This window comes from Lytechinus variegatus, chromosome 15 (assembly GCF_018143015.1).
Source record: "Lytechinus variegatus isolate NC3 chromosome 15, Lvar_3.0, whole genome shotgun sequence".
Taxonomy (NCBI): Eukaryota; Metazoa; Echinodermata; class Echinoidea; order Temnopleuroida; family Toxopneustidae; genus Lytechinus; species Lytechinus variegatus.
The window spans coordinates 15,839,235-15,866,409 of NC_054754.1; the positions used below are offsets into that span (position 1 = coordinate 15,839,235).

The window sequence follows — 27,175 nt, forward strand, 5'->3', positions numbered from 1 at the left end:
GTATCATATTTTTCCCCTTCGCCTTCTGGAAGCCCACCTTCCGTCGCCTTGCCTTTCGAGTATTAATCTTCCCATTGGCGCGATTCGTTTTTCCTCCTCGCAGTTCACTTTCATCCACTTTCATGGATCTTATCAAACAGAAAACTCCTGGGCTGATAACCTTATGATACATTTTGGTGACACATTTTATTTGCTTTCTTCAGCTGGTTCTGTCTTTTTTTTTAATCATTTGTGATTGTTAGGTGTCGGTAGCCGGGATGGAGTTGGATATTGGACCGGGGCGGTTTGACTCCATGGAAAAGCTCTTCTTGGCAGCCGCTGAAAAGGGAGACAAGAAGGCGATCTTATATGCTCTGGAAAATGCCCCGGATTTAAACATCAATGCTACCGATAAAGATGGAAGAAGTGCATTAGTTATTGCCATCCAAAATGGGAATTCCGGTAAGTGCCATTCATTTTCTTCCTCTATACGAAATATAAGCACAAGATACAAGCACTGGAATATACTTATAACAAAAGTCTACAATCGAGAGAAATTAGAATAATAAATACGGATTTCTTACTTTTGAAGAAAGTCCTCAAAAGGTCTTTCAGTTTGTTTAACAACTAATGGTATCATGAATGATTTTACTGCATCACAAACTATTCTTGGATGCATGATTAAGATATAAATATGAAATAAATCACTGACGCAGAAAAGAAAGATGTGGATGCAAGAAAAAGAAATAGTTAGAATGTACTAAAGATCAAAACGTCAGCTTGAGTTCATCTCAAATCATGGTAAAATGACCCAAAAGTGTGGGTGGTTGTATTGAAGATAAGTCATATTAACAGATTGACAAGATGGCGTTATACCCAAGCCTCGGTCAGTCCGGACGTTTACAATTTACTTCAGAAGACCTGTAGAAAAGCATTACAGCTTGGAAATACCACCGTCCTTGGTACTCACATGAATCCAATTTGCCTGGCTATGGTTTGTCTTTATTCGGCGACCTAAGTGGTTGTATTTTGTTTTGATTGCCGTGCAAGCCAGCAAGATCACTCCCAAACAATGATGACATCTCAGATTGAAGACAATGTTCGAAATTACCGAAGCCGGGGAAAAAACAAATGCTTCGGGCCAAGAAACTATTTGTGTTTTGTAAATCATGGAGTCACCAAAATGTCATCTAAACAGCCAACCACGGCAAGCATTGATTTTTTTCTAGGATCATATTGGGAGCATGCAATGTGTACATGTGCAATTATACTGCAAGCGATGCCCGATTTACCAGCCATAAAACTGCATATCACATTTCGATTTTCCATTTTGTAGATGACCGTGTGTGTAGAGGATTGGTGAATATGGGTAAACATGAATGTGTGAAGAAACAAAACGGAGACTAATCAGTCTAAAGTGATACGATGCCATATATACGTACATATATTTAAGGTGAAGGTTTATTAGATAATATTTTGATTAAGGTATTGTTGTTGTCGACTGATCAAGGTTTATTATAACACGCCACAAGTAATTAGTTAATTAGGTTCATTATAACGTCATGAGACGTAATAGCGCGCCATTGTAGCGCAAAAACGAGTTCTCGCGTTCATCGCGCTCAAAGAAAATGCCAACGCATGCTCACAAAATCTATATAAAAAAACACGTTTATATAAATAAATTTCCGCCCAGCAACGTTTTATTGAAAACATTTCTCTCATATTTTAAATGGAAGGGTCTCTCGAACCTTCTTGAGCGGAAATCTTTAATTCGATAAGGGGAGTCTTAAGTTGTCTTTCAGCTTTCTTAATTGTTGCTGCGTTTCAAGCGTGACGTGCAATGAATTGGAACACGTAGCAGATGGATAGTTCTCTATCATAGGTCCTTGCTTCATTGCGCGAATTTATCTTCAAGATCAATGGTCTTAAGATCATGCTCCAAACATTCATGTTCGAATCAATTTCTGCCTTCGGGACTCGTTCAATTTTGCTGAAAGCCTGTTAAAGGACCAGTATACAAAAACCTGTAGAAGCGTAGAGAATTATTGAAAGTTAGACATGTATGGAAAAAATATCTATTGAAACAAAATCCGTTACGACGAAAACGAAACCTTATGCCAAAAACATATGGCATGAAATGGGGAGACGTTTCCTTATTCATAACCATTTCAATGATAATCTTGTCATAAATGATGCGCTTACGTGTCTAAGCTATTATAGATTTTTGTTTTATTATCTCGGCCATCGATGGTATTCAGCATTGAACAATCATTCTTTAAGTATCGATAAATCGATATCGATTAGCTATTCAATATATCATAGAGCTAGAGATTTCTACAGGGGAAATATAAAAAGAGAGATTTAAAGTTTTTTTTTAATCGAAAGTAGGGTATATAGAAAGAGGGGAAACAGGGGGAGGGTTAAGAAACAAAGACAGACACACAATTAATTATAATCCTTGTTGATTGAATTTTAACAATTCTAATTGCGAAGCTTTCGAAATTATAGAGTACATTTTGCGTCTTTCGCTAGCCATTATTTTTAATGAATATATACCTGACATCTTTACACATCATGCGATAGACAAACATATTTAGATAACATGATGAAGAAATCATCTGCTATATAACTGTGATTTGTGAAAATACATCTTCTTTTATTTATACTTTTTCTTATTTCGCCGTTGAGCGGGAGAAAATTCCGTTTTTGAGGCGTCCATTCCTTACTGGTCAGCCCTGGTCCTCAAATTGGCAATCCGACATCAGTTGATCATCATATCCATCTCTTTAAGGCTGTGGATGGGAGTGTGGTATTTGGGCATCGATTCCAACCAAGTGTACTTCTTGGTGTGATTGATTTCCTCCATAACCCCCCTGAATATCGGATTTTTCATCTTCTCTCCTGCACTTGACGGCTTAACCGATCCGTCTCCTTCTGTTCACCTCTCCCCGGTTCTCCATCTCACTTTACCACTCTCTCACCCTCTTTCCCATTCATGCTATCATTCTTTGTAGAGCAACATCTTTCTTATATAGAGTTATTTTTTCTTCCTTTCTCGTTTTCTTGCCTCATCTTGCAATCAAACCCTACTCTGAGAGATCATCATTTTTTCAGTTTCCTAATTTTTCTATTTACTCATCCAGCTTCCATCATTCCTATTCTGTCTATTTGTCTGTCTGTTTTTGTTTCTTAACCCACCCCCTGCCTTCCCCTCTCTCTATATCCAACCTTTGATAACAAAAAAAACTGTATAATTATATCTCTATTTTTTATCTTTCCCTTATAGAAATCTCTTCCTCATTTTTCTCTCCCCTCTCTTGCCCCCCTCTGTCTCTCCATCTGTCAATCTGGCTGTCTGTCTGTCTGGCTGTCTGTCTCTGTCTTTCCGTCTGTCTCTGTCTCTCTGTCTGTTTGTCTCTCTGTCTGTCTGTCTGTCTCTCTCTCTCTCTCTCTCAATCCTTATTTTTACTCTCATTGTTTTACTAACCATCTTTATATGTGTCTTTCTTTCTTTCTCTTTCCATTGACAATTACTAATCCTTCTTTTGTCCTCTCTTATTCCTTCATATACCATGACTATCATAGCCTAATCATCTCACCCCTACTACCACTTACCCCTGTGTTTTACCCCTATAAAGTATACGGCAAACTCTAATCCGAGAGCCCTGTTATGATGTGACTCTATGTACTGTATCCTCGTTCAGCTCCTTACAATTTCCAGTTAGGCGGATATAAATCCATTTTTTTCGGTCTGGTATGTTTCTTTATCCAAATATGTACAGTACCTTAGCTTTTTGGTTCCCCAACCCCCCCCCGCCTCCTGCACCCTTATGTTCACGTCATATTCTGCTCAACTATGTCAATGATAATGAACTCAAAATAATTCCGACAAGATCTACAAAAATTGGTTACATAATTATTTTATAAACATTTTATACCTAATCCACTCAATTCAATAACGAATCCGAATCCCATTGTGCAGTTTATTCTTATTTGATTTTTGGTACTGTCTAATAGAAATGAAATAATCTAAAGCGGGGCACTTTTGGAATTATCCAACAAATTTGTCTGGATTCAGCCTTTCCCCCACGCCCTGTGGGTGACTGATCCAATCCTCTGTCTTCCGTGTCCCACGGTGAGAATGTTATAGCCTGTGGTTCCTTATTGTATTTATATTTCCTTTTCATAGACGTATAAGGTATATAATACCCTGATTATATAATGATAAATGGTAGGATATATCTGTAGCCTTATTCGCTCTTCCGGAAAGGTCTTTTCGCGTACCCAGTAGAAAAAGGGGAAATACATTACCCATCAATATACCCATCTCTTCCTTTATGATATAAAAAAATGACATTTCGCTATTCATGTGATCCGAAGGGACACCTCACATACTCCCTTGTGGGATGGTATAGATGGCTTCTATATATGGGATATACGTGATCCGCATGTCTCTGGCATGTCTGGTGTACCTTCTGCAGCCTTGTTTACTCCTTAAATTTATATCAGACAAGAAAGAACATTGTCTGTAGAGTATTATCATGCCGGAGGAGGCATTAACCTATATCATTTAGGCAGGTCTAACTATCCGCCCATTCTAAACAGATGCCCTTTCAAAATTTTTGATCCCTGTTTTTTTTTAACCATAGGCTAGCATACATTTATATCTTGATAAGTCTTCCGAACAAGGCGGAAGACTTATTTTCCTGATTTATTGAAAAGTCGGGCGCGTTCAGATTTTCCCACATGTTTTGAGTTTTATTGACAGTTTTGTTATTATCATTGTCGTCGTCATCTTCTTTCTTCGTCTTCGTCACCATCAAAGGAAGTGGATTCTGTTACTGGTATCGTTTTAAAACGATGTTCTTTCTTTGTTTTGATGGATTTGAGGGATTCTAGAGTTTTGATGAGCTGTATAAGGATCTTTATTTCGTACTTTCGGAAAGTAATACCTACAATTGACCAGTCAAGATAAGGCTTAAAGTACAGAGAACACTGTAGCACACTATAAATAGACAACGTCCCCTTTCTCTTCGTCAAGAGATCCACGATCATATTCTGTTTCCAGGAGGTAGCAATGTAACGAAGGGTCCTTCTGACGAACGTTTCTAAAGTAACCCGACTTTCCTAATATTGGGAATCTTGGCGTTCATTTCAAGTCATTCACTGTCCTCAATTCCGAATTGAATTCACATTACACACCTTCAGGGGGAAGAGAGAGAAAAGGGGAAGAGAAGAAGACCGGTGGCGGCAAGGGGCAAGAGAATGAGATACAAAGCATTCATTGCAATTCCCTGGTGCATTTTCATCTCTATACCTTAGATTATGATTCTATTTACCTCTAGATAGATGGGTACCATTCATCGCGCGATAGTAATTCTATTCATCATCGTATTTACGATGCGCCGGCCTTGCCAGCTTGTTCGCCAACCCGGTATCCGATTCATGAGATAACAAATTAAATAAGAGCTTTCCCTTCATCCAATTCTCTTTGTAAATTTAACATCAAATACGGATTCCGTCTGACCGAACGGGATAGGAAGGAAGGAGAGTGTATGATTACCATTGATTTATGGAATGTGTTTTAAAAACGGAGAAATTGCATTTACGAATCATGTTCACATCGTTGGCTAGTTTTAAGCTCTGATGTATTCTAGAAGAGAACTAAACACGATTGTTTTACATTATCACCTGTATATCAGTTCTCATTAGTGTCACCTTTTTTCTCAATAACATAATGCGCAAAATGTGATAAATAATAATTGAGATTTTTTAATCTGCCATCACGATGAAGTAATATCTTTTGCTTTGAAAACACGCCGACTTAATCCTTGGGGAAGGGAAGAGTTTTCGACATTAGGACTGATGGAAATTTATTAACTTCTATCATAATTCCGAAATTGTCCAGTAGGTCATCGATTCATTATGTGTTTTTAAACATTTGAGGTCATCCATATTGTGGCTAACGTATGTAAATATATAAGAATGTATATTGGATTATAATAATGATATGCAACATTTATATAGTGCTTAATACAAATGTTTCTAAGCGCTACATATACTATTACCCCGGCTTTAGCATGGCTACCCTGATCGGACACTCGAACATTCAAGTAATTCCTTTCTACCGGGTACCCATTTACTACACCTGGGTCGAGAGTGGCAAATGTAGATAAACGCCTTGCCAAAGGACGCTAGTTCTGCGGTGGGATTTGAACCCCAGACCTTGTGGTTTCCAGTCCAGAGACTTATCCACTGAGCCACAACACCTCTACACAACACCCAACACCTTTATTATGAATAAATACACGATTGTGGTGGAAGAGCCTTGGTGTAGTGGTTCTGTCTCTCGCCAATATAATGAATCAGTGATACATTTTCAGTTATCTTAATTAGTCTGTTGGAAATAAACACGAGTTTATGTATAGTAGAATACGATGTCCGTAGTCCGAGTATAAGCACCAACTTCATATCTGAGTTAGATAAACATCAATACATTGATGCAACACTACAGTAATTTAACTCTTTATTCTGACACACTTACGGACCTCAAATCTTTGTCCCTTTATAGTTCTACTTTACAGAATTGATTTAAGTAAAAAAAGACGAACAATGATAACCTTGACCGAATTAGGGTCAGTTTCCAGATTTCGTCTCAGCTTTAAAAACAGGGCACACATTAATCATACTACTCCGACTGGTGACAATTTGCATCCATTAGTGGATATAGATTCAATTTCCGCTTGCGGTTTGCTTTATAGAGTTCTCTTGGGCTCTAAGGCCTATGTAGAAATATCGGGTATGGATAGTAGAATAGAACGCTAGAATGGAACGCAGGAAATTCGAACAGAAAGGATTCAAACAATTTAATCCTTATCAATTTGTTTACACACCTTGGTTTTGATATGGAATCTGTTCAATTTGGTGGTTCCTTTTCACGTTGAAATAATCATGGTTCCTTTGCTTAGTATATCCTTACAAGAAAATGGTCGCGGATTGCTACATTCTAACTTCAAAGGATTTAAGATAAATCCAGATCGACTGTGGATAGTGACCAGTCGAATATTATATTAAGATTTAAACAGTAGTATTTAAACATAAAGCTAATAGTTTTGAATTCAAATAATTCGAGATTCATCAGTTAATCCTAAGGATTAAAAATAAGTCCCAAATTTGGCTGGTCACCGTTCACGGCCTATCTGGATTTATTTGAAATCCTTGGAACTTAGAGTGTACGCAATGAAAGACGCAAGCCCTGTCCACCGTGAAGATGCAGTCTGGCGCTCAAAAATGGGGATTCGGCTATAGAATACATGATGGTGATACCAGTAATTAGTCAAGGAGTTTGTTTATGGGCAATGCGAAAATGCACGCATGGTTAAGATCTCCCTTATAATCACAGGTGTCAAACCGATTTTGCAGCCAAAGTACAAGCAGGTCCAGGGAGAGCGATGGAGAGAGAGAGAGAGGGGGTGAACCATTACAGCATGGCTTACGTTTACCCCCCGACAAGCAACCATGAAATGCCATCCAGGTAATCAGGATTAATTGATCCACAGGAGATTCGAGACGTTCAAACACTAAAACATGTGTCTGCCTTAAGAACTGAGGGAGTCAGGATTTCGTGAGATATTGCCATTGTTCCTTGTAATTCCCACCGATTCCAGCATTGATATGTGGATATCTCGGCCTGCTCGTCTCAACACGTGGGACAATAACAATCATGACCTTTTAATTGTTACATTTGCAATACTTCAAAGCACTGTACTACTGTGCAGACCAAGTGCACTAGCCATTGCTGATTAACCAGTGTATCTTAATTTCCATCTACACTCTAAAAAATGAAGAACTAATTTAGCTCTTAAAGAGCGTGTATAATGACTGCACTTCGGAGTGCTGAATTGTCTAGTTCAAATTTGAACGAGAAAAAAAATCATCACTCCGAAGTGCAGTCACTATACACGCTCTTTAAGAGCTAAATTAGCTCTTCGTTTTTTAGAGTGTATCCGTATTCTAATAGTTGCAGTAATTTCCCAATCGCCATTATGGTCCAAATGTTTTTCCAGCCCACATTGCTCTGCACGTCACAATAACAGACCTTTAGATCCATAAGTATGTTGTTATCAAAATAAAGCTAAAGGTTTTAGCTTAGTTATGCGTGACAATACTGGCTTGTTGGCGTTTTATGTGGGTTTGTATTCTGTTATACATGTACGCGCCTTGGCGACATATACTTGGGATCCATTTGGGGATTGGTTTCTTCAGTCAGTTCTGGTAGCTTTCCAATGTCTTGGTATTCTCAAGAACTCTGTCATTGCTCATTCGTAGATGATCGATGACTGTTCAGACATTTCAAAGGAAAGTTGATTAAAACATTGTCAAAACGTTGAATGTAGACATAATTGTCTATAATTTGACGTCACAGATCGATAAGATTTCTCGGCATACGTAGAATCCCGAAATATACGACTACTTTCCTTTTTGTCTTTGATTCTGGTAAATAAAATTTCTCGAAGGCCCGGTATTGATCACGGGGCCCGATTCACCACGAGTCACAGCACGGGTAAAATTGCCATTATGGTAACTACCATGAAAACCTTGATCGTGATGGGTTGATAAGCCCACAAACATTTTCATTCACCATTTCGACAAAATCACTTTAGCCGTATGTCTTTATGATGTGGGCCCGTTGCAGGAAAAGATGCAATCAATGCAACTCTAAAAATCATGCACAACTTGATTTTCGACCAATCAGCATCGCGTATTTTTGACTTATGATTTATTTTTGAATTGCGTTTAAACGCAACTCTTTCTGCAACTCTCGGACCCCAGGTCGGTAGATACTCGCAGTCAATCCCCAATAGAGAGATATGAGTTCGTTCTAAGGGTTTTGCACGATTGATCGCAATTATAAACTGCGACTTGTCTCACCTTGATGCTGTCTGATCCGATGATTAAGGTTGATATATAATCATTATGGTACCAGAAAACTTTCCTTTGTAACATCAACAATGATCATGGTTTCACTTATTTATCATGTCACTGAATCTTGGAGGATCTAAGATTATGACAACTGTCTTAGGATTCGCGCCACAGTTTCGATCTTTGCCGGAATGAGAATAGTGGGAGCCTAGCAGTCGGGACTGTACAGGTATTCCTGTACCCCAGCAAATAATATTATTTATCTAAAAGTATTCGTTTGGTATTAATCTACTCTTGTAGATACTAGCTTTTATCATTTCCTAGATTAAAAAAAACATAGACCAGGGGTCCGTTGCAGAAAGAGTTGACGCAAGTCAAAAAATCAATCGCAAGTCCAAAATGCGCGCTGTTGATTGGTTGAAAATCAAGTTACGCGTGATTTTTAGAGTTGCGATTGATTGCAACTCTTTTTGCAATGGGCCCCTGATGTTGGCATTTTTTCTGTAAGACGTAAACTTCAATTCGTGCAAATGTGCACTGGTTGTGAGCAAGTAATAGTGTCAAATATTGTCTATGACAAACGAAGGATTAAACCAATAAAGAAAACCTTTGAATCAAATTTCCTCAATGTTGTTATGTTAATAAAAAACATTTTGATAATATTTGTAAATGTATAATCACTTTTGTATTATTCATCAGTTTGAACAGTCACTGGCATGGTGGATAAAATAACAGTGTTAACAATACCATCATTATCAGTGGCAACCTTACATGCAATTATTCAATCGAATTCCCTTTCATCACCATTTTCTTGGCAGCGCTCTTTGCGATTATATTTAGAAAGAATCGCCGTCTCAAATTGTCATTTCACCATCGCCAATGAAATATAGGAGGAGGCAAAAGTGTAGCCCGGCGACGTATTTATTTTCATATTGCATGGACGTGGTCGAACGGGGAGAAAGGGCAGATAGGTAGAGGATAGGGGGAGTGGGTGAGAGAGAAAAGAGAGTAAAATAAACCGGGCATTTGGCGTATCTGTCATTGCAATCCTATTATAAGATTGGTATGATCCCGGTACGAATACATAGTATCGCATAGTCTCTTTGAAAACACATACGGCCGTGTTTGGAATTGAGATATCGCTTCTAAGCTCGTTCTCGTTTGTCATCGAATGACTCAAAACAAAATCTCGCGGGTTTTTTACGTTGGATACGTCCACCTCTTCATTCATCCATCTCCTTCCATCCATTCTTCCTCTTTTAAATCATTTTGATCGTTCTTCCCTTTTGATTTTCTCTTTTTTCTCTCTCTCTTTTATTTCAATTCCCACTCTTATACACCAACACACCAATGTAAATTACGTGTGAATCATTTTATGCAGTAAACACGGCTTGATAGAGTTTTCTGTTACAATATCTCTTTCATCATCTGCTGTTTCTTCTGTCTATCCGAGCTAGACGAGTTCATTCTCCCCTCTTAACGTTTCAACACACTATACCACTATATACGGTAACACACAAAAATGAAAATCTGCGGTTTATAGTTCCATGATACATGAACTTACCGTTCCACTCACCTAACTCAATTTTTCAAATGTATCAAATGAAGTATTAAAATTTATTTTAGAATCGATTGATTACATACTTTATTAATTATCAATCGGGACACTCATTTCCTGTTCTTTCGCTTTGTGCCCCCTTCGAATATTATTACACACGAAATGCCATGGGAATTACTGATCCGTCATCTTATCTATTCCAGTGCCATTGCCAAAGCGTAGATAATTAACCGTTAATTATTGATCACGTGAACACTGCCATGAAACCTGTACATGAAAGCTGTATAGATATATTTTTGGGGAAAGAAATTGAAAAGTATTTTTCATTAATATACTTGTTTACATAAAGATAAATTAAATCATGCTAATTGTATAGATTAACTCTTTGCACGCTGATGTTGCAATCCTGCACATTCGTACAATTAAATTCAACAATCGTAATAATTTGTTTTCCCTCCTACCTTCAAATCAGATAAGCTAGTAAAAGGCAATAGTTCTTGGATAATATCTATATAAGGATAATAAGTATCAATGGTGCAATATGTAAATCTTTAATTAAAGAAAATAACATGGAGCAAAAATGGTCATTTTTATCTCCCTCAAAAAATAATCTAGCGTGCAAACATTTAAACAATTTGATTGGGAAAATTGATTGTGACCGAACTAAATGGTAAAGCATGTGGTCATCTTATCATCAAATATCCAGTATCTTTAAAAAATGTAATGTTACTTTATTTCATAATAACTGTTTGATTCAGGTATTATTTAAAATAAATAGACTTCAGATGATATTACCTGAATAAAATAGAATAAAACACGATAAACAAAATATGACAGTCTTGTATATAATTTTTAGTATTTTAGTGTCGTTTTAGGTTTCTATTGTGACGTTGAAAAAAATCTTGATTATAGTTCCTTACAACTGCCAACATACACAGCAAAAACTGTTTTATGAACCGGTGTACATAGAGGACCACACCAGTTATTTTACACCGGTGTTAAATTGGTGGTGTTAGTTTTACACCTATAGGTTTTATGACAACACCTATAGTTGTTACATTTACACTCTTTGGTGTTATTTTCAATCTCTAGGGTGTTATTTTAACACCTCAGGGTGTGGTCCTCTATTAACACCAATTGGTGTCAGTTTTAACACCGCAGTTTTTACAGTTTATTCACTTCCGGTCATCGTCTTCTCATTTCATAATATGAACTGAAATAGAAAGAATGAGATAGAAAGGGAAAGAAATAGGGGGAGAGAGAGGGAGAGAGAACTTCGTAACGGGTACATACCTATTGGACTGAAGATATTTTAAGCCTCTTGCGCACGATCGCTCATCGAACCAGCCTTCACGAATCTTAGGGAAAAAAGGCGCCCTTTCAGCTTGGTAGATTTCAACACGTGTTATGACTATGGAGATTTGTCATTAAATGGCAATCAAGTAGGGAGTCGGACCGGTTTCACATCAAATACTAGCACCATCAATCAGTTATCCGATATTGGGTCTCATACTCCTCACCAATAACGAGTTTTTCTCACGGAGAAGATGGTCAATGCTACAATAACAACGAGGAAAAAAAACAACTCTTTTCTAGTCTTTCCTATTGGAGTTTGTATAAAACACCGAATCCCCATCATATAAAATATGCAGATCCGATTGGATAGAGATGTTAATTTTCCACACTTTGACATGTACGTGATATATGTGACATATAAATCCTATCAATAGTCTATTTTCTATTCTTAAATCATCAGTCGTTAACCAATGAAATAATAATGCTGATATGGAAAGCTCGTAGCATTCGGTTAAACATTTGATTTTTTTTTTTAAGCCTTATGTTGTGACTTGTAACTTTATTTCTTATTTAAGCTGATATCATAAAAAGATATAGTGAAAAAGGACAAATAAAGACTATACATGAGCCATAATGCAATAATGCAAGCATATAAATGACATAATTAAGAGATAAATACACTTATGCTGAAATATACGAATTAAAAGAAAAGAGACCCCACAGCTCAGTTGCAATGCCTCCCTCGCTGGCGCCATAATGTGTTTCCCTGTCTGTCTCATTCATGGGGAGTGAATGCTTGCATTGAATTTAGAGAATGAAAATGGGCAATATCTTTCCATCTCAAACCAAATTTTGTATCCGGCAATGAGCGAGATAATGAAAAATCAATGCCAGAATAGGCAAACAAAATTAGCCATGGCGATGTTGACTAGTATAGGCAGGCCTCTTCTCTCTCCCTCTTTGAGCATTGCGCCCATAAAAAAAGGATCTATAATAGTTTAAAGTTATGATGCTTGTATATCGTGGTAATGGCCGTGTGTGTTCCATGACGGGGAGTATCTAATCATTAACTACTGGAATTTAACCCAAATATGAAGTTGTTTGGTTATGGAATTACTGCCTGAGCGTCAGTGTGTGTTAGGCTTTGGATGGCAGTGAAATTGACATAAGATGATATTGAAGGAAAAATTACACATGATGTCTCTCTGGCTGAGATATCGCAATACAGTATGTATCAAAAGAAAATCATTTTCTTAAGGATGACATATTTGTACCAAAATAATTCAGATAAAAGAATTAGAAAAGACATAAAACGATCCCAAATGTGTCATACTATTCCACCGTCTAGAAACTTGATTCTGTTCCGTAACATTAGTAAGATTATATTATCATCTAAGATCGCATTTTGCTTGTTAAACACAATTGTCTTCAATACCCCCGAAAGCTATTTCTTTAATATATTAGCCTAATGAAGCCCGGCTTTATATTAGACGTTTCCCGTAATTTAATTTCGGTCAGATGATCAAACTCATGCATTGGATAGCTGAAGGCCGCATGTCTGCAACGTGATAAAAGCACAGTTCATTATTAGATAATTAAAAAAATGTTACATCTTTGTTTGTAAGTGGTGTCACTTTATCAGCAATGTCTGCCCATCCGAATTCGAAAGTAATCTCACTCATGTAGCTTTAAATCAGACCGGGCCTGCTTAGCGGACAGGAACATGTGATTAAAATGCATGGCTTTCATAATCCGAACTAAATGGTTTAATCCAATACAATTGGATTATGACACGGGTATAACCAAGGTTATATAAAGTGATTTAGAATACTCGATGGCAGTAATTTACATGCCCGATATGCCAGGCGATTTCGCAAGAATATTACAGATGGTTAAATGGGAAAGGTCACCGTGCCTGGGATTAGTAAATAATATTTTATCGATGCATTTCAAGGTCGAGTCTTGTACTGAATCGATAATAACTTTATCGGTACCCCCCGCCCCATCTACACCCCTCCAAATGTCTTTTTCTATATCCTCTTAACTACCCTCTCCCAATATGTATATCCTTTTCAAAGACAAAGACTCCGAAAAAATAACAAAAGAGACTGATAAGGAACGAGATTCCTCGTAAACTATTCCATTAGAAATCATTTTTTCGTAGTGAAAATGGCATGTTTTGGGATCCAGTGTTCAGGAGAGGTCTGATGTAAAAAAATGTAAAAAAAAAAAAAATCTCAAACATTTTTATTCAACCAAATTACACATACTAGCCATGATGGTTGGTTTTGGCTCGCAAATTATAAACCATACACCTCTAATAAACCCAGGGAAATCTTCCAGCCAGAACCATTGCAAAGGTGAAAATAATACGAAAAGAAAATGTTACCCATTTATTGTGAACAAGCGATCAAGGGAGAAAAGGCTAAACCGTATGTTGGTGTGTTGTGTCATTAAGCTATTAAGAGAAAAGTGAACATGAGGCTTAATTAGGCGATGAACTAGGAAACCAAGCACGTTGATTATAATCCCCTGCTTATATGAGCGAGAAAAGGACACCGGGGGCTCGCTCTTTAATTACTTAACAGCATGCATGTATCCCGTTTTTTATTTGAAACGACCTTTGGTAATAAACGCCGATGTTACATCTATACTGACGTGGCGCCAGTGAATTTTGATGGGAAAGGGGTGGGGCAAAATGACCAAAAGGCGATGCCATCCTTTAAATTGGTAAGGTTAGTCAGGACATTATGCCTGGCGAAGACACCTTTTTGTGTGTTCTTATGTTTTTCTTCCCTATTCCTCTTGTCATATTATTTTCACTCCCCTTTTCCCCTTTTCTTCACTTCTTAAACTATCTCAAAGGAGGCGTTCACCCCTGCCCCCCCCCATGGCTCCGACCCGCATCTGCGCCAAATTTGAGCAAAACAAAACAAAACAACTGGATTTCAAGATGATTTACAATTTTCCTTCATACACATTTGATTAGTTTAGATTACATTTTATCATTAAAATGGCATATTAGCTAAATTCAATATGTATACTGTCTAGTTATTGTATGTATACCATTTCTGTAATTTACTTCATTAGAATGTAATCAAAAATATGATAGAATATGGTGAGAACGTAATAATATTGAACAAAACTTGTAAATGAGCAGATCCGCTCCAAATTTCTGTATTATCATGCTTTAAACAAAATGATAGAAAGAACAGATAAAGCCAAACCAACATAAACATTGCCCATCATTTGAAGATAAGTACACTTACCTTTTGCTGTCCGTCATACGACCTCTAAAATATGAAAGTTTATCATGCTAATGAATTAACTTATGTCAAAATGAATTACATTTCACAACAGCCTTGAAGTGATGACCATATAACACAATTCATTAGCTGTATAGCAATTTGTAAACGATCATGTTAGTCGATCGAGTTAAGGGATGATGGGTGGGCGGGGGGGGGGGGGAGGGAGTGAAAGCAAAATCATTGACCAAGAAGTATTGAGTGTGTTGATCTACGTATAAATGAAAGCATGACATGCGCGTGTGTGCGTGCGAGTATGTGTGACTATTATTTTGTAGATGGTCAATTCCAGCGTAACGGACATGACATTCAGACAAATTTTTGTAATTCAAAAGTTTATACAGTAGAATTAGCAGTCTTTTGATAATTATTGCTAAGCTTATCAGACACATTTATGTATCTGTTACATACACATAAAATTTCAAATCCTTTCGTTGAACAGTTGCGGAGAAATTGCACTCTTTGTGAGCGTAACGGACATGACACGAAATGGACGAAGCATTTTTACCTCCTATTGCTTATCGAAATTCCTGTGAATTCTTAGATTGCATGCACCTAATGTTGGTGTTAATTTAACCTTAAGATCATGCTTTATCCATAAAATAGTGTTTAACAACAGTTTTGCAGTGCATTCTGTATTCCTAGCTCAAAATGTAGCGTAACGGACATGACACACGAAGCGTAACGGACATGACAGTTTCGTCCTCTTTTTGTAAGCGAATATAATTATTTTATTACAAGATATGGTACAAGTCTAATTGTTTACATGTTAAGGCTAGAGGTTGGAGACACATATCATAACTGGTAATCTGTAATATCTCCTATTATTTTGCAATTTGAGAGGGGGTCTTTTTGTACAATATTTATAAAACAAAAAAATATTCAAAAAAAATTATTTTACACCGGTTAACAACAGTTAATGAGTATTTTTCTGTTACTATCATCCACCACACATAATTAAAGGAGAAAAAGTTGATAGAAAAGATTATTTTTTATTCATGCCTTAATATTTGATAATATACTAGCGTAACGGACATGACACCCTTACGAAGTGAACTTCATCAGCACTTCTTAGTTTGAAAATGAAAGAAATATGAATAATGAAAGTAATTATGTAACAGCAAAGTACCTTTACTAACACTCTAAAGAAAAATATGTAGATATTATTAGCAGGTATCATTAATTTAATAGCTATAGCCTTAGTGATAATTCTATATTGAATACAATGTTTATCATACCACTACTGCACACTGAGAAGACCAAATCTCATTTTTGTGAGAAGAAAACAAAATGTACCAGACCTGTATAAATCCAAGATGAACATATTATGGAATGTATTGTATGATAAAGAACGTGTACTAGTATTAATGCCAGTTTTAAGATTACAAAAAATGGTGTTAAAAAGTATTTTGATAAAAATTTAATAGCAGTACCTGGAAACCGGTCTTTCATTATCGATTATGTATGAGTTTAAAGGTAATCGGAATGTTTGTAAATATGCTTCTGAGATTTTTTTCATTCAAAATAACTATCATCCTGAGTATAATCATCCTTTCATCAAATCTTGGATGTTCTAAATCTTACAATCTTGCTTGCTGACAAATGTGGCTGTATAATTTCGTTGTATTGTCCGCGCTGCTTGAGTACAATTGAAGATACATCATTCAAATTGTGATTATGGCTGACCAAAATACTATGATGACATAATTTATTGATGGTGCCACATTCTTTCCACAGCCCCTTTGCTTTGTGATACTGCAAAGAAATGCCACTGTAGATTCATGGATTCATAAAGCTACATCATGTAACACAGATATCCGAATACAAACTTGCTTTTAAATGTGAGCCCATGCCATCACTGAAGAAGTACATGTACAGGTTGGTGAAAGTCAGATACTTTGAAGTACATGTTATATCATCAAGGATCATGAATTCACAAGTTGGAGTTTTATCATGCTCCAAACTGTCAGTGCAAAAACCTAAGATAATCAAAAGTTTGTTCAAACACAAATGATGCAGATTGTGATCTGAGTATGTTGCCAGATCTAGCTGCATCTTATCCTAATATTATGTGGCATACCCTTAATTCTCAGAAAAATCTACCAGAACAAGAGCTGAACTTTCATCATTCACCAACTTCTAAAAATAGCTTGAATGACATGCAGATTCTAGGAAATATTACATTCAGCTATCCTCAAACAATTGAGACTGACCTCGGTCTGTGACACTGAGCCTAATATTTTGTTTTTGTGAATGCTGCCTTTTGCCATATATAAGGCGTCATGTCCGTTACGCGAATTGTCATGTCCGTTACGCCATTTTTATGAAAATGAGAAGTGGTAAGGGAAAATGATTGCTACACATGGTAGGGGGTTTAATTCTAACATAGAATCTGAATCTGCAGTACCTTTAGACAAATTTCCTGTAAGCTGTGAAACTTTAAGTGAAAAACGTAACGGACATGACACTGATAATGGTAAAGAAATCACACAAATCTGAAGAACGATTTCTCTAAAATTGATGAATGACATAAAATTTAACAATTATTTTCTGTTGATTTAAACATTAATCAATTATTCAAAAGTTAAAAGAGACCTCTGGGACCTTGTTTGCTTTTAGTAGAGACAGGAAAGATGAATTGTTTAAAAATAGCCACATTTTTTACATCTTGCAATTTACTATTCTATTTTTTTGATGATGGAAAAAACTACAAAATTTTATCAATATTGCGATTTTTCTATTGGAAATTGAGACTTTATAGATTACTTTTTAAGAAAATTTGACTGCTTAAGTGAAATCTGAAACTTCATTTTTTCTCTTAAGTGAACATTTTCCATGGAATTGCCCAGATGAAAAAAAAAGCGTCAAGGAAAAAAAGATGGCGTACGGAGAAAGTGGTTAGGACAGTGGTGAAGAGAGAGAGTGAGAGAAAGAGGGGGGGGGGGGGTGTGGCGTTGGAAGGTATAGATGCTATCTATACTCTATTGAAAATTCCGAATTATGTTACATTGATGTGTAAGGTCACACCAATGTTGCAATAAAATGAAACGAAGTGGCCGGGGGAGGAATCCTGACTCGGTGGTATCTTAGAAGAACTTTTCACTTCCTCAACGAAATAGTTTACTGACCTTTTCTTAACGAGCATGTGAATTCATGACGACTTTCGCGAAAATTGCATTTCAATTGGAAAATCAGCTCACTTAGATGACGATACTCATGCGATTCACAGGGGAAGGGGGTGAAGAGAGGGTGAGAAAAGGAGAGATATAAGGAAAAAGTGGGAGGGAAGGGGAGAGACGGAGTGTGTACTCGACTTTGCAATTACATCGATACGGCTTAGATACTTGAAAGGTTTGCAATTGAAGTACCCTTTTCTGTCATGCGCAGTTCGGGGTCTCTACTTAAAGAAACGTGTAAATTTAGTTCAACTCTCAGTCAAATTTTCCATATTCTGACTTTGTCATGTAACCATTGATATATTAGTATGTTAATCATTTGCTCATGTGTTTTTATTGTATCACGGTAACACGGCATAAAATCGACTCTTGAACTCATATAGATACATGTAGCTATCCGTTTTTCTTACCCAGAATGCAAATTTGACCAATTAGTCTTGTCACAAAAACCATATAGGTTGAGAACATGCAAACTCTCTCTCCTCAATAGAGTATTTTTACTGCAAAGGAGGTGCAGACCAACCGAAAAAAAGTAAAAAATTCATGTCCAATTATTATAATAATATTGTTGTTATTTTGATAAAGATAATTTGGAGGAATCGCAATCTCTTCACACATATCTTGCAAATGAATTTGGAGGAAAGTCTAACCTTCAGCACACGAGTCTACAAAAGAACACCAACTGTGTGGTTGACTTTCTTAGATGTTCGTCCCCCTTTAAGATTCGATTTTAGCAAGATTAGAACATACAATTAATCATAACTGTCTCATTAATCGAAGGTGCAAGTAATTGTCGTTCAGTGGCCGAGAAAAGGAACATACAGATGGATAAATAATCTGAAATGATATCGGATTATACATATTAAAGTCTAAAGATATATGCATTTTATTCCTTTGCACGCAAGCTCGATCTGTTTCTGCATCGGTGATGCCCCGAGATCACGTGACTGCTGATCTAGAATGCACGGGGTTTTCTCCCCAACCCCCAGGCTTGGTTTTCTGTCTCCAACATTACATCTTTATGATCAAGTCGACAGATCAATAATCCTTAATCGATGATGGTGGGAGAATGGATGGCGTATGAAGACTTAATCGTGATCGTATACCACGCGTCTCAACGAAATATCCCCTTGTGTTCTGTTCAGGGTATATCATGGCCAATACCAACCGGATGGTGTCTGAAAATATGAAACAAGAAAAGAATAAGGTTCCAGAGGATCCCCAAAGTCTAATTAAAACTTAAATAATATGTTACTGCGATTATCATTTTGTTTTGTTCTGAGTCTCTCTAGATTATCTTAAAACAATTTTAATATAGATGTTTTAGGGAAAGGCTTACACATTCGTTATTATAATTTATACATGTGTGCATGTATGAAATCACTGATTTATCTATATTTTAAAAAGACTTTTTTCTCAAAGATATTTTATATTCTTTTCCTACCTCCGTGACTGGGGATGCATTTTTTTTTGCTCCGTTTTTAGGCCAAGGATGTTGGTGATATTGTAAGTTGACCACAGAAAGTGTCAGAAAAGACGACATTCCGAGATATCTAGGTATGAAATGTATCCCCAAAGTACAGCTAAACCCAAACCCGGGTGCCAACGTGCAAGGCAAGCGCTGTCTGCTGAGCTGATCGTCACCCCTAAGAAAGCAATATCTTAAGACGTCCAAAAAAAAAAGGTTAAAGCCCGATCACCAAATTACGCACTTAGTATAGCACCGATCATAAAAATGCCATCAACAGTATTGTGCGAAATTGCGTATCGCGTTCCCATGCGCACACAGTAGGTGCGAACTCACAGATCTGAGTAAACCATTCAGGCGCGTTCCAAGGCGTGTGGGGATTCAAGTAATACAAACTGATCACCAGTTGTCATAGTAACCACTTTAAGTAAATGAAAAAAAAGGGGTGCAGGGATTTTTAGAGAAATGAGGTGTCGTCTTTATGCAATATCATTATGAATGGGCGGAAAGCTGGAATTGGCAAAGCTTCCCGACTGGATAGAAATCTCATGTTCTCTCGATATCTATTTACATTCACCGAGATGTGTTCTAGGTTATCTCAAGAAGATATGAAAGCATTATTAAAGTAACGGATGACCGTTCATGATAACTCTTACCATTCTCGTATCCTTATAGTTGTGCACCTGCTATACAGGATAACGAGATTATACTTAAATCACGAAAACGTCTTTTTATAATACAGGGGTCGTGTGCGAACACATGATTACGCAATAAACAACTGTATTAAGTCGTAACGCCACCGCGGACATTCTATTCCTTGCGATTTCTTTTTACACGCCTAATGTTGAAATTACCGTTGTCTTATTGCTATATTTTCGAGGGGCATTGTTGCCTGGGCTGGGTGACTTTCATTCAATTCTATTCCAATCAAGAAAGGACTCCGGAACGCCATGTTTTGCCAAGCTTTCAATATGAAGATTGCAAGGGTCTGGGTACGACTGGTTTCATTTCTATGAATAGAACCAAAGTTGTGCCATCAAAGATCGTACAAGAATGCATGATGAGGAGGTGATTCTTCATAAAAACAGGAGATGAGGTCGTTCGAAATTAGAAGAAGCGGTCGCTCCCTTTTATTGATTATACAACTGTCTCTAAATGCACGGGCGAGGAGAGAGAATGTAATAGTATACAGCCCTCGTTAGGGTTCCGACCTCTCTTTATTTCTTTTTGGTAGTTGGTTCCTTTTTTAGGAAGTGTTCTCTGTCAAACATGGTCCCGGGTGAAATTGGTAGTGAATAATTGCGATGGCGGAAGGTTTTGATGGTCAATAATGGGAGGAGAGAGAGAGAGGGGGGGGGGTGGAAAGTGAAAGATGATGGAGGCAAAGCGATATGATATGGCATTATTCTTCCGTGGGGAATGGGTATCTGGATCACGTTGATGTTTATCTTTGGAGATCAGTAGGGTTGTCCTGGTAGATTCGAAGATATTACCGAGGGTGCTGGTGTTGAGTGCCGGAGAAGGATAGAGAGAGAGAGAGAGGGAGGGGGAGAGCTGGAAGTAGATTAAAAGAGGGGAGGGTTGGGAGTAAGAGATTGTGAATAATTTGTGGAACTGTCGTAAATGAGCTTTTTTTTTAAAAAAGGGGAAATTCACACAAGTCATGTACAGACACCCACATCCACCCTCGTATGGAAGCAGGAGACCGTCAAAAACACGTATATACGTCGTGTCGTAATTCAATTTACTACACGACGTAAATAATTACGTAGTGTAGTAATTCGAATTACTACACGACGTAAATAATTACGTAGTGTAGTAATTCGAATTACTACACGACGCAATTCCGAATTACTGCCCAACGATTTAATGTCATGACGTTAAATTAATTAGTGTCGCTACATCAAATAATTAAGGTCGTGTAGTAATTCGAATTACTACACGACGTAAATAATTACGTAGTGTAGTAATTCCAATTACTACACTACCTAAAGAATTACGTCGTGTAGCAAATAATTACTACACGACGTAATTCCGAATTACTGCTCAACGATTTAACGTCATGACGTTAAATCAACCAATGAGACCGTTCGTTATATGAGCGCAATGCGAAGAGCTGAGACTACAGAGTATTGTACAGGAACGTACCGGCAGGAAGTTAGTTGGATGTCCTGACTAATCTCTTGGTGCCGCCAGTGGATAGAGTAAAAAAAAAACAAGGAAAGAGAGAATATATAATAGGAGAGAGAGAAGCGAAAGGGGGAGATTGGAAAGAAAAGGAGGGGGAACAGGAGAGAAAGAGAAGGGAGAACGGAGGGGTCATATCATTGTATGAACAGGATGTTTTATGATTGTGCCCCGAGCAATAGGGCGAAGCCCCAAGCTCAGTGCGTTATAAGAACAAAAAGAGGGGGCACACAATGGCGCATGCAGCAAAAATTTGCTTAATAATAAGTCTCGAGCCAGCGAGAGAAAAAAAACTTTAACTTTGAGATTGATTTTGACATGGTATGCATAAAATGACGTATCTTTCATCTTTCTTTCCTTTCTTTCCTATTATCATTTCCTATTCTCGGTTGTAGAACTTTTTTTTGGGGGGGGCAGTGCTATGCGGATCGGGTCCGTGGCATGTGACGGCACCAAGGTTTTTAACCTAGGAGGAGACAAAGTAACATTTTGGGGCCAGGGGGAGGGTGACACACATTTTTTTAAAAAAACAGCGTGGGGCGCAAGCTAAATTTTATTTTAAATGTAGTCTCTAATCAGTGACTTGAAAAGGGACCTGTTAAGGACTAGCAGTTTGCATAATTAATTGGTCCATGAAGATGATATCTCACGAGCCGAAGAGCTTTGATATATTCGGGGATGATATCTGGACGTTCTAAGCACTTTTTGTAATCATGAACACGATGGGTATACACCTATACAATTGATGCGATCGCGCTTGAGCGGAAACAAAATGGCGATTTCACACCAAAAAAAAATGGTCCAGCTTCACAGGCGTTTGCATATCGAACCTGAATATCAAACCAACTTCACAGTTTGAATATCGAATATCGAACATCCAACTAACTTCCCTTCTCTTTCTCTCCCGTTCCCCCTTCTTTTCTTTCCAATCTCCCCCTTTCGCTTCTCTCTCTCCTATTATGTAATCTCTCTCTCCTTGTTTTTTTTACTCTATCCACATGGCGGCACCAAGAGATTAGTCAGGACATCCAACTAACTTCCTGCCGGTACGTTCCTGTACAATACTCTGTAGTCTCAGCTCTTCGCATTGCGCTCATATAACGAACGGTCTCATTGGTTGATTTAACGTCACTACACTAATTCATTTAACGTCATGACGTTAAATCGTTGAGCGGTAATTCGGAATTACGTCGTGTAGTAATTATTTACTACACGACGTAATTCTTTAGGTAGTGTAGTAATTGGAATTACTACACTACGTAATTATTTACGTCGTGTAGTAATTCGAATTACTACACGACCTTAATTATTTGATGTAGCGACACTAATTCATTTAACGTCATGACATTAAATCGTTGGGCAGTAATTCGGAATGCGTCGTGTAGTAATTCGAATTACTACACTACGTAATTATTTACGTCGTGTAGTAATTCGAATTACTACACTACGTAATTATTTACGTCGTGTAGTAAATTGAATTACGACACGACGTATATCCGTGTTTTTGACGGTCTCCTGCTTCCATACCCTCGGACACACTAACCCAAAATTCAAGACAGTCCCGGACAGAGAAGAATAGCAGTGAGTAAAAACAAATGAAAATAAGGATTACTACATAGTTAAATAGGAAGATAGGATGATAGATAGATATATAGATAGATAGATATATGGATTGATGGGAGTTTGCAGAATGGGGTATGGATTAAAAAACATTGATCGACTTGGTCTTAAAAAAAGAGTTGAATATTGTCAACTTAACGAAATGAAGGGCAAATCTGGCTATGGAAATTGGAAAATGGGAAATCTTTAATATGAAATGACGAGGAGAAAGTCTGAAATGAGAAAGAATGCTAGAGACATGTACGGTGTGGTAGAAAGTAGGACAAGAAATATCAAAACAATCAAGGGTAATAGGATCCAAATGCACCTTTATCGATGGGAAATCACGTGATACTAGCTGAGGATGTCAAAGATCATGTGTTTGGTAATCATCCACCGATATAGCCTAATTATGGAAAAGACTGGGCTCTTGGCATATCGAGGTCAGCGTATATACAGCGTCGAATTCAACCCATTTTACGTCTACAGATATAATGAAATCATGTTAGCCAAATTCTTTGGATCATTCTGAGTCTACATGAAAATTGCCAGTACTGATACAACAGCGGCGCATGAATTTTTATTTGGCAAGGCGTCAATCTTTTTGCCACTCTTTATCCAGGCCTTAGAACGTTACCCGGTAGAAAGCGAAAACAAAGGACTGGCTGGCATGGTTACACTTCGTAATTCCGAAACACGTAAATTGCCTATACCTCGAAGTTCGTTAAGCTGAAAACGTTAAAGGGTTCGTTAATCCGAACATTTGTGGCGTAATTCCGAAGGTTCGTTATTCCGAAGTTTCGATAATCCACAGAACGAAATAAGGTTCGATGTTCCGAAGGTTCGTTAGTCCGAAAACGATATGAGGTTCGTTAATCATTACGTTTTCGGACTAACGAACCTTAGGAATTACGAACCCCATTTCGTTTTCGGATTAACAAACCCTCGGAATTACGAACCTCACTTTGTTTTCGTACTAACGAACCTTCGGAATTACGAACCTCATTTCGTTTTCGGACTTACGAACCTTCGGAGTTACGAACCTTCGGAAATACGAACCTTCGGAAATACGAACCTTCGGAATAACGAACCTTCGGAATAACGAAGCTTCGGAATTACGGTTGTATGCGGGCTGGCATAATGGGCGTTGGACACATTGTAAAAAAAACGCTTCCCAGTGAGTGGATAATGATGACGCTTTTGCCCAAATAAACCAGAATCCGATATTCGGGGGTACATTAATAATCTGCCAAACTCTCAGAGTCGCGTCGTATACCTATGCATTAAACAAACGCCAATGTTTAAACATGATGCGAGGTATTATTACTATCTATCTATCATAAAGTGTCAAAAGGCACATTTTGCATGTAGAAGTATTGATGAAGACATTGCAATTTTATACAGGCATAGTTGGTATCACTGAAAACATACTAGATAATGCTTGATTATGCAGAGATGGAATCAGGGAATGCACACTGTAGAGAAATTCAGGCGCGCATGATGAACCGTTTTTCTCTCTCTCATCATAAATATGCTAATGTTGGCCTCATCAATGGCTCCTTCACGTCGATAAACTCTTGTTTGTGTCACATATCTACATCTACAACATTTCACAACCCTGCCGTCTCAAAGTGACTTAACACGTGTGTCTATTACGCTTCTTCTCCAATCTATCTCTCTTTTGCATCTCTTCCCTTTATTATCTCCGTTGTCTCCGCTTTCATCTATCGCAATTAATATCTACATGAAATGATATGGCGCTGGTTGAGGGCTCCCGATGGTTTCTGCTTCGCTGTGCACAGGCTCAACTTAACCAATGGAGCGTTTAGCTGTATATTGTCGCTCAATTTGTGTGGTTGAACATTTTAAAGAAGCACATGGGTCGAAAAATCATTTAATTTACATTTAAAAACCACTATTGATATTTTTACGTGATAAATAAGATAAAATGTACGTCCCTCGAAAAGAAATCTTTCAAAAGGTAGTTTTAAATTAATGCAATTAACAACAAACTGAAACTGATTGATATTAGCAATACGGAACACAGAACTTGGTTTAGCTGGCTCTAAACGCTAATACTTTATTTGATATTTCAAAATATCGTCGTGTATTATTTTATCATGATATTATTAATAATGGTAATCAAAGAAGGCACATGATGGAACCACCTTAATCTGTAGGTCACGGGTTCGCACCTCGACTCAGAATAGTTGCCACTTGGAAGAACTTTTTTTCTGTACGATATTTTAGTGCTACCGTGAGGGAAGCCATTTGTATTAGTATCAAGATGTTAACGTTTAATCATGATGATTTATTTTATTCGGTCTATTATGTCCTTATTTGTGTCCATCGACCATTCATTCTAATACTCGTTCCAAACTCGTCTTGAAATACCGCCCCATCGTTCCATTTATCTAAACCCATTAGCATGTTCAGTGTACTATAATAGTGCATCATTTTACAAAATATCCTTTCCGCTAATGTGATGGAAGCCACCATGAATAATCATCCTGTATGGACAGGGATGATAAATTGAAGGCGAATCATTCCCCAACGCAACCCGATGATTGCTAAATGGGCAAAAATGATTCACATAGTCTGCAATCCTCACACGGGTATTCCACCACTTAAGGTTGCATGGTTTATTATCTTCGCATGCGATCAGAAGCTGATGTTAAACAATGGGGTTGGACATTGACTCCAAAATGGGCCCTCCATTAACTTGATGAATTACCCGGGCAAATTGCAATTTTCATAATGACATTTGTGGGTCCTCGTATATTCCGGACTGCTCGCCTCAGAGGATCATGCTAAAGATACGATTATTAGTTTTTAATGTTAATGATTTTATAGTTTCATTCGAGTTACCCACAAATGGCAATTGCCTCCGCTATTTTCCGAGATATCAGCGAAAACAGGAGAGGGGTTAAGGATGATAGGGCTTGTGATTTATATTATCTGGGTCTACAGGCGGTTGGTCGATCTCTAGGATAGTCCCACATGGACTAAACCCATTTGGTCTAATATCAGTTTGGTCCAATTACCGTCAACTTCGTCTGCTTATTTTTTTCGTTAACAACTCAAAAAAGAGTTAATAAACAGTTCATTTAGCTAGTATACTAAGTGCTATTAGACGAAGTGGATATTCGACGAATGGGTATATCCGAATTAGAAATAAGACAAAATGATCTAAATGAAAAGCAGACCAAATGGTTAGTAGACGTGCTAATATGGGATGATACCAGATGCCAAATGGGTGGAAGGCAAAGCTGGTGTAGTCTTATCGGCATTTTACAGGTGATATAAAGGGGAGGGGGGGTGGTAGCAATCTAATCTCCCAAGACCAGAGAGTCTTCCACACATAATTGCCTCGATACATGGTTGACTAGGTTATGTGGCCGTATAGAACATGGCAGCCGCTTTTTAGTACGTAACATCTCTGTTAATATCCGCTGTTTCATTAGGCATGTTAGGTGAAAACAAGTTGGGACTACGTCGAAGAAAAATTACGATGGAGCCGAGTTGACTGGGCAAGCGAAAGAAAACAAGCTTTGATTACCAACTCGCCAAAACATGCACCACATCATAATGATATTGAATCCGTGTTTTATATAGTTTTTTTGTGGAGCAGCGTACGGGCTATGGTCTTGAAATAGAAAGTCATTGGTTCGAGAAAACCGTCAAG

The 27,175-nt window shown here is 37.6% G+C and overlaps 1 protein-coding gene across 1 annotated transcript in view; it reads left to right on the plus strand.

The window, feature by feature from the left end:
• The first annotated feature begins 257 nt into the window (after positions 1-257).
• Positions 258-27,175, plus strand: part of LOC121429051 (short transient receptor potential channel 5-like) — an 89,545-nt gene continuing 62,627 nt past the window's right edge. Inside the window, exon 1 of the mRNA XM_041625955.1 lies at positions 258-441. Coding sequence (XP_041481889.1) covers positions 258-441 — 184 coding nt within the window. The remainder of the gene's footprint in view (positions 442-27,175) is intronic.